The sequence below is a fragment of the Phyllobates terribilis genome, unplaced genomic scaffold (genome assembly GCF_046119375.1).
Source record: "Phyllobates terribilis strain yellow unplaced genomic scaffold, ASM4611937v1 Scaffold_5__5_contigs__length_657084704, whole genome shotgun sequence".
Classification (NCBI taxonomy): Eukaryota; Metazoa; Chordata; class Amphibia; order Anura; family Dendrobatidae; genus Phyllobates; species Phyllobates terribilis.
This window is the reverse complement of record NW_027362765.1, coordinates 137903677-137916108: the sequence shown is the minus strand read 5'-3', so window position 1 is coordinate 137916108 and position 12432 is coordinate 137903677. Positions and strand designations below refer to the sequence as shown.

Sequence of the window (12432 nt, the reverse complement as noted above, 5' to 3'; positions counted from 1 at the left end):
ACTGCTGTGACTTTGTCGATGGGAAGATTCCCGTTCCATTTGTTTGAGCTGCTTGCGCTGCTTTGATGGCTGTGGCTGCTGCTGTACTTCCTGTGGCGGTGACAGCTGCTGCCCAGGTGACTGCGGTTCCTCATCCATCATGGCGGGGATGCAGACACCGCCATCCTGATTGCTCCCCATCCTTAAAAGCAGTAGGGCTCCACCTCCTTTAGGCTCCTCCCCTTCCGGCAGCGTGCTCATCTCAAATCTCTTTTTTTTTTTTTTTAAATTTTAGCCAGCTGGCGCGCTACCCGCAGATCCACCTGCCTCTGCGCGTGCGCAGCCCAGCGGCACCCGGCGCGCTTGCAGCGGGATGACAGCTTCCCACCCGCGCATGCGCAGACCCGGTTTCTGCCGCACTCCGTGATAGGGCGCATCAGCAACCCGCGCGTGCGCAGCCCGGACTTCCGGCGCGCTCCGTCACAGGGTGCGACGCGACCCCCACGTGCGCAGCCCGGAAGACCTGCCGGCCGGCGCGCTCAGTTCATCTTTGCGAGGCGCAGACCCGACCGCAGGCCCCGGCGCACGCGGGGAGGAATCCAAAAAAAAAACACAGCACCTCCTCCCCACACGCAGACCCGGGCAGCAGCCAGACGGGCTGGGAACAGGGACCATCTGCTGCTTCCACGGCCTCCAGGCCGCACCGTCCATAATCCAGGTACGTGAGGTACCACCTGGTGAGGCTCCCATCAGGGACAGGAACCAAAAAACTGATGCGGAGGAGAGGTACCGCCTTTTTATTCAGTAGGTTCCTGTCCTTGGTGGGCGGATACCCTCTCTCAGGTGGTGCTGTCATGGGAGAAGGGGAAAATAAAAACTGAAATATCCCATGGTCATAAGTATTCAGACCCTTTGCTCAGTATTGATTAGAAGCACCCTTTTGAGCTAGTACAGCCATGAGTCGTCTTGGGAATGATGCAACAAGTTTTTCACACCTGGATTTGGGGCTCCTCTGCCATTCTTCCTTGCAGATCCTCTCCAGTTCCGTCAGGCTGGATGGTGAACGTTGGTGGACAGCCATTTTCAGGTCTCTCCAGAGATGCTCAATTGGGTTTAGGTCATGGCTCTGGCTGGGCAAGTCAAGAATGGTCACAGAGTTGTTCTGAAGCCACTCCTTTGTTATTTTAGCTGTGTGCTTAGGGTCATTGTCTTGTTGGAAGGTGAACCTCCGGCCAAGTATGAGGTCCAGAGCACTCTGGAAGAGGTTTTCATCCAGGATATCTCTGTACTTGGCCGCATTCATGTTTCCTTCAATTGCAACCAGTCGTCCTGTCCCTGCAGCTGAAAAACACCCCCATAGCATGATGCTGCCACCACCATGCTTCACTGTTGGGATTGTATTGGGCAGGTGATGAGCAGTGCCTGGTTTTCTCCACACATACCGCTTAGAATTAGCACCAAAAAGTTCCATCTTCGTCTCATCAGACCAGAGAATCTTATTTCTCATAGTCTGGGAGTCCTTCATGTGTTTTTAAGCAAACTCTATGCAGGCTTTCATATGTCTTGCACGGAGGAGAGGCTTCCATCTGGGAACTCTGCCATAAAGGCCCGACTGGTGGAGGGCTGCAGTGATAGTTGACTTTGTGGAACTTTCTCCCATCTCCCTACTGCATCTCTGGAGCTCAGCCACAGTGATCTTGGGGTTCTTCTTTACCTCTCTCACTATGGCTCTTCTCCCACGATTGCTCTGTTTGGCTGGACATCCATGTGTAGGAAGACTTCTGGTGGTCCCAAACTTCTTCCATTTAAGGATTATGGAGGCAACTGTGCTCTTAGGAACCTTTAGTAATGCAGAAATTCTTTTGTAACCTTGGCCAGATCTACGCCTTGACACAATTCTGTCTCTGAGCTCCTTGGGCAGTTCCTTTGAGTTCATGATTCTCATTTGGTCTGACATGCACTGTGAGCTGTGAGGTCTGATATAGATGGGTGTGTGCCTTTCCAAATCAAGTTCTATCAGTTTAACTAAACACAGCTGGACTCCAATGAAGGAGTAGAACCATCTCAAGAAGGATCACAAGGAAATAGACAGCATGTGACTTAAATATGAGGGTCTGAGTAAAGGGTCTGAATACTTATGACCATGTGATATTTCAGTTTTTCTTTTTTCATAAATTTACAAAAATTTCTACATTTCTGTTTTTTTTCAGTCAAGATGGGGTGCAGAGTGTACTTTAATGAGAAAAAAAAATGAACTTTTTAGAATTTACCAAATGGCTGCAATGAAACAAAGAGTGAAACATTTAAAGGGGTCTGAATACTTTCCGTACCCACTGTAAGTCATACATCAAAAAAGAAAGAAGGAAAGCCGAAAAGGAAAAGAAAAAGATAGTCAGGCTATTGCAGACTTATACCTGTGAAAAAAAATCAAGTTTTTTTTACAGGACTGTTCTGTGAGGCAATGAAGAACGGCCCTGTGTAAATGTTCCCTTGATTTAAAATGTATTTCCTTTCCCAATACCTATCATTAAAGGGTTTTCTAGGATTATTACATTACATTATTACATTCTTTTCAATATGGGCTGAAGAACTAACAGGCAGATAGTTGCCTGTTGTGCCGGCAGATAGCGTTCACAGACAGTTCATGCTGGTGATTCTGCGGCTTCTGCTTATGTCATGTCAATGGAGCACTCATCCACTCTGCTGTTGATGAGGCATGACTGCCGATGTCATGCTGATTGACACCTAGCTCCCCGTTGCCTAATTGCGGGTATCCAACTGTCAATCAGCATGAAGTCTGCAGTCATACCCCGTCAACAGAGCAGACCGGAAGAAGAAGACCTGCTCTTTTAACATGGAGCAGCTGAATCGCCGGCAGAAGCAGTCGGTGACCTCCTTGAGCCAGCGTCGGGTTGAACAGACAGGTAGTTGCCTCTGTTAGCAACTACCTGCCTGTTAGTTTTCAGGTCCATAGTAAAAAAAAAAAACAACTTTCATCTGGTTAATACAGTATAGAGCATTTCATAGTTTAAATAAATTTTATATTTTTCCCCATTTCAGTTTCTAAATTATTACTACTTTCGGATTGTATTTTTTTTTTAAGGTGGTGGTGTGTGTGGTTGTTCTTTAATACATAAAATAATAACTATTACCAATATACAGCATGATTAGATTATTACTTTGCAAAATGGATGATTGTCTCTGGTTTGAAGCTTCCATCCAGGTGAACATGAAGCTCAACCTAAAGAAAGAAAAGGAAAACAGAAAAAAAAAAAACATGTCAAAAAGTTTCGAAATAAAACAAATTGTACAATGAAAATTTCATACAGAGACTCCCTTCCTGTAGTTGAAAACACAGTGCTATTTTGTAGTCTGAGATCTCAATCTCAAAAGTCTGGGATCTCCTCCCCTAGATAAATACCTTTTAGAGATTTAGACCACTAGGAAATCTGGACTACCTGATGCTAGAACAAACATGTTTTTGGAGCTTTTAGATTGTTAGTAGGATATCTTATATATATAGTGTGAGGCCATTATTCTGTATTGAGGACTATGTGGGGCCCATTATACTGTTTGGATGACTATGTGGGCCCATTATTCTGTATGAAGGACTATGTGGAGCACTATGTGGGGCCCATTATTCTGTATGGAGGACTATGTGGGGCCCATTATTCTGTATGGAGGACTGTGTGGGGCCAATTATACTGTATACTGGTTTGCCCGTGGCTTTGTCCAAGTTTTTCATTTTGTCCCTCTGTGTGTTTTGAGTTTGACATCCCTGATATAGTTGATACATGTTAGTTTTCGAACCACCACTAGAGGCACAGCTGGCACAATCCCTAAATCAGCAGGGTTCTTATGATTGTACTTGCACTGTATGACTTGACACCACATGCTGCAAAATGTGTGAAGCTATCCACACAAGGACATCAGATCTCTGGTCAGTATTTTGTATAATTCATGCTATCCAAACCAAAGAGTCATGCATGGTGCTAAACTATTTTACGCTATTTCTTAGGGTGCTTTATTGAATGGTTGAAATATAAAGAAAATGGAACATATGAGAAGTCTCAACTCATTAGAGATATTTATATTTGAAAGAAAAACAAGAAAAGCATAACCTGCAACAAGACTAATGAAAAAAAACCATGACATAGACATTGAGGAGCCCGAAGACCAAAGAATAAGACAGGACATTTGGAATAATCGTCATCAAGACCTGTGAGACTAAGGCCACGACTCCACTATCAGTATTTGGTCAGTATTCGGTCAGTATTTTTTCTCAGGAGTGGGAGACAAAACCAGGAGTGGGCGATAAATGCAGAATTGGTGACTTATTTCTATTACACCTTTTCTCTGATTGTTCCTCGCCTGGTTTTGGCTCCCACTCCTGAGAAAAAATACTGACCAAATACTGATAGTGGGGCCATGGCCTAAAGCTGGCCTTACACATTGGATTAAAAATGGTTTGATGAACGATTGTTCATTCTGCAGTGGCCCCATACACAAGTCAGATTGGCTGATTATCTCCACTATTAGAAGCAGCAAGTGTAGATCATCAGCCGACAAAATCCAACATGCTCGATTAATGTTTCGAGAGATTATGATAGAATGTAGTAAACCATCGATAAACTAAGTCGGCCATTTACATCAGCTTTAATTTAATGTGTATGGGCACCTTAAAGGGGTTGTCCCACAAACAAAGTACATTTTAATCAAAAGATCTAGGAATAATAATAACTTCCATAATTGGATGTGTTTAAATAAAATGTTCCTGTGCTGAGATAATCTTATAAATGTGCCCTGCTGTGTACTGTGCAATGGCTGTGTCTGACTGTGCAGGAACATGGTCTGGTCATACTGTAGCGCCCCGAGGGCTCGGCCGCTACAGGGGTATTGCACCTCTGCCAGAGGTGTGATATTCCACTCCCAGGTAAGGATGGAGTATGGACCAGGGCTCAGGTAGCTGCATACAGCACACTCACCCCATTTCCGAGGGACAGTTCAACGGTACTCCCATTAGACAGAAATGCAGGTACGACAGACCATGTCCCTGGCTGGAGTGGGGAGGGGGGAGGAAAACCCGGTGATGTAGGAGCAGGAGGGGACGGTTCCTGAGCATAGATAGGAGCCCATTGGTTGCTGGTCACCTGGGCTCATGTTCTAGAGGGAGGTATATAAAGGTGGGCACCATCTTAGATAAAGGGTCGAGTTCAGTCAGAGAAGACAGGGAGCAGAGGCTCTGTAGGTGCTCTGCTCAGAGGCAGGCCTAGAGAAAAGGCCGGGGCCTGAGAAGAGAAGGAACAGGAAAGAAGAGAGAGAGAAACAGAAGGGCTCAGGAACAAGAAGGTGGAAGGGACCCTAAGAACCCATGAGAATACCGGGTGAAGGGTCAGGCAGATTAAGGGTACCGGATCCCAAGTTGGTGGAGGAGAAACTACCCTCAGCCAAAGACATTGGACTGCAGTACATTGTTTGTGTGTTCCTTGCTCCTCCAGCACTAACGGTACCGGGACTCTCCTCACCATCACTCCCACCATCCACTGCACTGCCCTGGGGTTACACTCCTCCCATGGGGAGTTATACAGTCTCAGCTGCACACACTATCAGCCCCGGCGGTCTGCACTGCAGCGGCGGTTAACCCTGACCGCAATCCACGGGTGGCGTAATCGGACATCACTTAAAACTTATAAAGGGACTACCACTGGTCTGACCACCCTGAGCCACGGGACTGGGTCGCCACTACTACGCCCATCGTCTCCCTATTGCCCGGCTCCGAGTGCCCCACGGCCTAGGGGGCGAGTCAATACCACATCTCCTGGGCAGGGGAGGAAGCAAAAGAGGGTATAGAGACAGGACAGCAGGGGATCACAGCTGCTGCTTTTTGTAAAGTAAAAAATGTCTCTGTCTGTTTAAAAACATGTTTTACCTCTGTAGGGATTCATGCTCTCAGGTAGGCATTAAGTAGCGTTCACACAAGCAATGCTGTTTAGTCCAAACAGGAGAAGTTTTATTGCTTTCCAAAGGATTTAAAACCAAAACAGACCCTTCTCGGCACGAAGGTATCACTGCAAATAAACAGTTCATTCAGCAGGCACATATTGTATATGTCAGTGCAGGCTCACTCAAACAGATTACAGTCCTTTTCTCACGGAGCAGACTTCATACACAAACGTGGTACGATCCCACCAGTGTAGATATCCTCATCAGCCTGAGCTCCAGCAAATTCCATCACACAGACTGCTCAGCTTTCCTAGCTGACCCATGTAGTCTCGTTTCCATTCAGAGAGAGACTCTGGCTTGTCTCTCTCCCAGCTATAGCTCACATTTTGGCTGGACACTCACCAGCTTCAGCACACTCGACTCTGTTCCTTCCAGCAGACTGACACACCTAGTGAACATAGGCCCTGGTTCTTAGTCAACTCATGTGCATCTAATCAAGACCTGCAGTGCTAGGATTTAACCCAGTCTTACCTGGCTTAGCTACACCTCACAGAAAGAATCAGCATTGGTCACATGCTGCCCTGTGTATATACTTTTTTGTTTTCGGTAAAAATGCTCTTTAGCCCAAAATAAATGCCCCTTTAATTCATAATCCAGTTGTCTCTAGCCTCAATGTCCCTAAATATCTCCATGATAGAACTGGGCATAGAGTAATGACTATGATGAACGACCTCCAGGAATAAAGTGACTTTAATCATCTATTTTTGTCAAAATAAATTTTCTCCAAAGAATTTCACAAAGATTTATTCCCTGTAAGATCTATATTAAAACAGCTGTGTGAGTATCTGGCTGCCAAATTGCAAGTTCTGGATCTAGTTCCACCTTCTCATTGGGGAATACAGCTCTGCCATCATAACTACATCTGAAAGAGGAAATAGACTTCTCCATCCATTTGGAGCCCCTAAGTTTCCATTATGAGAATTGCTGTTTTCCCGAAGGTCAAATTACTTTTCCCAATAACAAAAACAGCTGGTTTCCTCTATAGCAACAACAACAAAAAAATGATTCCTATGATCGGTCCCAGGAGGCATTACTTCACAATGTCTCATATACATAACATTACGAAGGATGAATCTGGTGGTGCCGTCCTACGTGAAGAATCTAACCTGCATTCTCATGAGAGAGGGCAGCTGTTTGGAGTCAAGGGGAAAGGTGAAGGGGCAAAATTAGGGCATCTTTTTTGATATACAAGGTCTTGAAAAAGTATTCATACCCTGTGAACTTTTCCACATTTTTTTCCCGTTACACCCACAAACAAATGTATTTTATTGGTATTTTATGTGATATACCAACACTAAGTATCAAGTATTTGTGAAGTGTAAAGGAAATGACACATGGTTTTCTAATTATTTTAAAAATATAAATCTGAAAATTGTGACTTGCATTTGTCTTCAGCCCTCGGTAGTCTGATGCCCTTAAGTAAAATCCTGAGTGACCAATTGCCTCCAGAAGTCACATAATTAGTAAATTGAGTTCATCTGTGTGTAATTTATTCTCAGCATAATGAAAGCTCTTTTGTGAAGGCCTCAGTGGTTTGTTTAAGAACATTAGGGATCAAACAGTATCATGAAAACCAAAGAACACACGAGACAGGTTAGGGATAAAGTTGTGGAGAAGAATAAAGCAGGGTTAGGTTATAAAAAAAAAAAAAATAGCTCAAGCGCTGAACATCTCACAGAACACTGTTCAATCCATCATTCAAAAATGGAAAGAGTATGACAGAACTACAAAGCTACCAAGACATGGTCTTCCACCTAAGCTGACATCTCAAGCAAGGAGAGCACTAATTAGAGAAGCAACCAAGAGGTCAATGGTCACTCTGGAGGAGCCTCAGAGAGCCACAGCTCAGGTGGGAGAATCTGTCCACAGGACAACTATTAGTCGCATAATCTACAAACCTGGCCTTTATGAAACAACAACAAGACTTTTTGAAAGCAAGCTATAAGAACTCCCATTTGCAGTTTGCAAACAGCCATGTAGGGGACACAGCTAGCATGTGGAAGAAGGTGCTCTGGTCAGATGAGACCCAAGTAGAGCTTTTTGAGCTAAATGCAAAACCCTATGTGTTGCGGAAAACTAATACTGCACATCACCCTGAAAACACCATCCCCACCGTTAAACATGGTTGTGGCAGAAGTATGCTGTTGGGATGCTTTTCTTCAGCAGGAACAGGGAAGCTGGTCAGAGTAATGGGAAGATGGACAGAGCTAAATGCAGGACAATCCTGGAGCAAAACCTGTTAGGCTACATTCCCACAATGAGCTTTTGTTGTTGTTTTTGATGTTGCAGAATTTCCGCACCATTTCTGAACCTTTTAAATTAGGTTACTTGAATTTTTATTATAGTATTTTTGTGCACAGTTTTTTACTATGCTGTGGTTTTTAACTCTTGTTGGTATCTCATGCTTTAAATAAAGCTGCTTTGTTTTTTATGCTTCCTGATATTTGGCTTTGACAAAACTTTATTGACATACTTAGGTGCGGATTACATGCGCTTTTGATGCGTTTCTACCGCGTTTTTTACCTGTGAAATTTTTGCACCTAATGCAAGTCTATGGGGAAATTCTACTCAGTGTACCTGTGGTAACAGTTGTCATGTGCCAGTAGATTTGTTCTAGTGTGCCAGGACTACTTAGGGCACTGTGAGTTAGAAGATATAATTCATTGCATGTGCGTACACTGAGGATGTGCATTGTAATTTCTACTTTGCTGCAATCTACTGGTCAATATATTTGTATGAAAGTTAGGTGATTAATCTCCTCACAACAAGCTGCTATAGAAACGTCTGAGAGGAGCCTCCCATTTCAGCGCACCCGCTTCCTGTGAGCTGGTAGAAACCAGTCTAGTCAAGGCAGAGAATAGAAGCAACACTTCTCTCTGATTCCATTCCAGTCCACGCTGAGGGTCTCCATTCTCCAAACAATCCCTCCACAAAGGAGTGAAGCCTCAAAGTCAAGAGAGATATGGCTGAGCAAGTGCTTTCCTGCATACCTATCTATCCCCTGCAATAGGGAAGGGTAGGGCCAAAACCATGAATTCTTCCACACTACTAGTGTGTCGCCGTAGGGACTCAAACCATGAAGGTCCCTCCATCAGTTTAGCGTTAATTGGACTGCACATAATATTTCCCCCAATAGCAAGTGAAAAGAGCTGTGCTCCAGCCGCCCTGAGAGGCCAAAAACTTATACTACAACCCCTGGCAAAAATTATGGAATCACCGGGCTCGGAGGATGTTCATTCAGTTGTTTAATGTTGTTGAAAAAAAGCAGATCACAGACATGGCACAAAACTAAAGTCATTTCAAATGGCAACTTTATGGCTTTAAGAAACACTAAAAGAAATCAAGATTAAAAATGTGGTACTCAACAACATTAAACAACTGAATGAACATCCTCCGAGCCCAGTGATTCCATAATTTTTGCCAGGGGTTGTATGAACTACCGCTACTTTGTCTTTAAGTGACTGTTCCCAGTTTTCTCATTCAGTAAAGTGCTACATTCACAAGTTGAACCGTGTATCTGGCTGCTTGAAATTGCACGACCATCACTGGCGCTCCAACACCTGCTCCCAGGCACCACCTCTACAGGAGCACCCCCCCGGGGAGGGTCTTATACCATCTCCATAAGTGCCACCTTCTGCTATTGACAATTGTTGTGGACACGAGGGAAGTGTTTAGCGGTCCAGTGACTCACTTCAGCTACTGTGACATTAAAATCCACTGCCAGTGGAACTACATCTCCCAGCTGGCCCCTCTGCAACATCTGGCGCCTCCCACATGGCTCACCGCATACCCGCAAGAGAAATTGACATGCTGCGGATTTGAAACATGTACCGCAGGTCAGTTTACACTGCTTTAAAAAGAAGCACAGTGGGCATGAGATTTCTACTTTGCTAGAAATGTAAACCATGCTCACACGTTCAGTATTTGGTCAGTATTTTACATCAGTATTTGTAAGCCCAATTCAGGATAAATACAGAAGTGGTGACGTGTTTCTATTATACTTTCCTCTGATTTTTACACTCCTAATTTTGGTTTACACATACTGAGGTAAAATATTGAGAGTGTGAACGTGGCCTAAGACGTTGCATTTTTGATACAGCAAAAACATGTGACGTCAAAAATGCACCAAAAGCTCATTTTGGGAACCTAGCCTTAGGGGCTGCTAAAGACTTGAGACTGGGGCGTAGTTTCACCTTCCAGCAGGACAATGACCCTAAACATACTGCAAGAGCTATGATGGAATGGTTAAGATCGAAACATATTTATGTGTGTGAAAGGACCAGTCACAGTCCAGACCTAAATCCCATTGAGAATCTGTAACAAGACTTGAAAATTGCTGCTCACAGACTCCTCCACCCAATCTCACTGAGCTAAAGCTAGTATGCAAAGAATGGGCAAAAATGTCATCCTCTTCAGTGATCCCGAACCTTTTTTACCGTGAGAGTCACATTGCACTGAGAGATGCTTGCGAGCCATAATCTGTGCAAAGAAATTATAGAAGCCATATTGCGAGCAATAACATAACTAGTTATTAAAAGATTATCACTGGCTGTTAGAGGGTTTTTCTAGTTATTGTAGGTCAGAGGGTGACATTGTTAAACTTGTGCCAGTCACATCCACAAATTTAGAAATTGCCTGTCCACATAGCAGATGGGTGCAGGTACTCCCTGTTATTTATATGCACTAGTCGGCCTGGGAAAATGGACCAGACTACAGCATGCTGCGATTCTTTTCACAGCACCTAGACTGACATTTGACATAAGACAGGCCAAAAATAAGTTTATTTGAATGTACCTTATAAAGAACATGTCGTGTGAAAAAAATGCTAATAACCTGCAGCTATGGGGTTAATCTGCAGGATAATAGTGTTCTGATGTCATGCGGCTGCTGCAGTGAAAACCCAGTTACTGGGAGGAAACTAACTTTATTCTTCCCAGCAGCCTCAGGCTTTCAGTCATAAAGACACTGCCGGTGCCTCAGTCACCACTCAGTACATAGTGAGCAGCGGCTGTAACCACGTCCCAACACTGTCGGCTGTGCCGTGCATCGGTACAAAACCGGCTGTCAGTCAGTGCCGGAGTGCACTGAGCGGTCACTGAAGCCGCGAGTCTATGAAAAAGTTAATCTCTTTCCGGGAGCAGAGCTGTCAAAATGCTATTAACCCCTTATCTGCAGGTTAATAGTGTTTTTTCACATAACAGGTTCCCTTTAAAGGCTGAATTAAAACATCCATACATCATAGTTCCAGCATGGACCATGATTTTTCAGACTGACCACTGGACTCCTGGCCTGTACTCAACATTCTCATGAAACTGTTAAGTTCGGGAGAAGAAACCCACAGTCAGTCATTAAATCGCAGTTGCAGACCATGATATATGAGTGTGTGAATAAGGCCTTAGGCTGAATTCAGCCATCCGTGTTTTACAGTCCAAGCACGGGCCGTGATGCACAGAGCGGCGTGGCAATTTAGATTTTACCCTGTCAGTACCCTAACCCCATCCTTCTCTATATGTGTCCACACTGAAATATTGCTCCTAGTGAAGCCAGTTAGTGTTCCCACACAGTATGGTACCATTTTCATGGTCTCCACAATGCTCCCCAAAGTATGATGTCTCCACAGTGTACACACAGCTCTGCTACATCAACACATACGCACACCTTCCATGTCTTCTGCTCCATGTCTCTGCTGACTTGCCATTGGATGTCTCTGCCACAGTTCAATCTGTGCAGAGACTGAATATCCTGCCAGGACCTTTATGTCATGTGAGAATGTCACGTGACAACAATCCTGGCGGGTTCTCCAGTCTCTGCATAGACTGAATGATGGAGGAGGATCTGATGGTTCCCTGCTCCACCGTTATATTCAGCAGTATCTGTGTCCTGAGAAGACAGGCGCAGCTGAAGTTGGGACATACCCATAACCTCCAGTGAGACAGCTCCCCACATTTAGGACAGTCCCGCTAGATCCTTAACAGTGGTCAGTCCGTGCTTTGCAGTTTGTGCCAGTGTAGGGTGCACAGGGCGGTAGTCATGGGCGAGGAGCTGCTGTGTTCCCACACCCTAGCACCCTACATGTAGATAATGTCCCTTCTGTCGTGTGGTCTGTGTAAAGTGAATAACACTCACTTTTTGTCCTGAGGACTCCGCGACTCTGAATCCAGATGCAGCCACACAGTCAACAACAGACTCTTTGTCCTTTTTCAACAGTTCAACTTTACTTAACATCTGCTATTCAATCGCAGTTACAGCACAGTACGTTTCCACTCTGTCCGTTTGTTCAGCCTGTGCTCTCCCTTCGTTTAATGGCAACCTTGGTGACGCGCCCCCTAGGGCCGTGGGGTACTCATTGCCGGGCCGGCCGGTGCTGGGGATGTCACAGTGGCAGTGACCCAGGGCGGTCAATTAAAGGAAAAGTAAAAGGGGAATAAAGTTTTTAGAGGTAATGTTCGT

At 44.8% G+C, this 12432-nt stretch overlaps 1 protein-coding gene across 2 annotated transcripts in view; it reads right to left on the bottom strand.

Annotated features, from left to right (window-relative positions):
- Positions 1 to 12432, bottom strand: part of ADA (adenosine deaminase) — a 108814-nt gene that overhangs the window by 57907 nt on the left and 38475 nt on the right. The window contains exon 2 of one of the 2 annotated variants that reach the window (XM_073683059.1): positions 3159 to 3220. In XM_073683059.1, coding sequence (XP_073539160.1) covers positions 3159 to 3220 — 62 coding nt within the window. Of the gene's footprint in view, positions 1 to 3131; positions 3221 to 12432 lie in introns of both variants that reach the window. The other variant, XM_073683060.1, reaches the window with a different exon arrangement.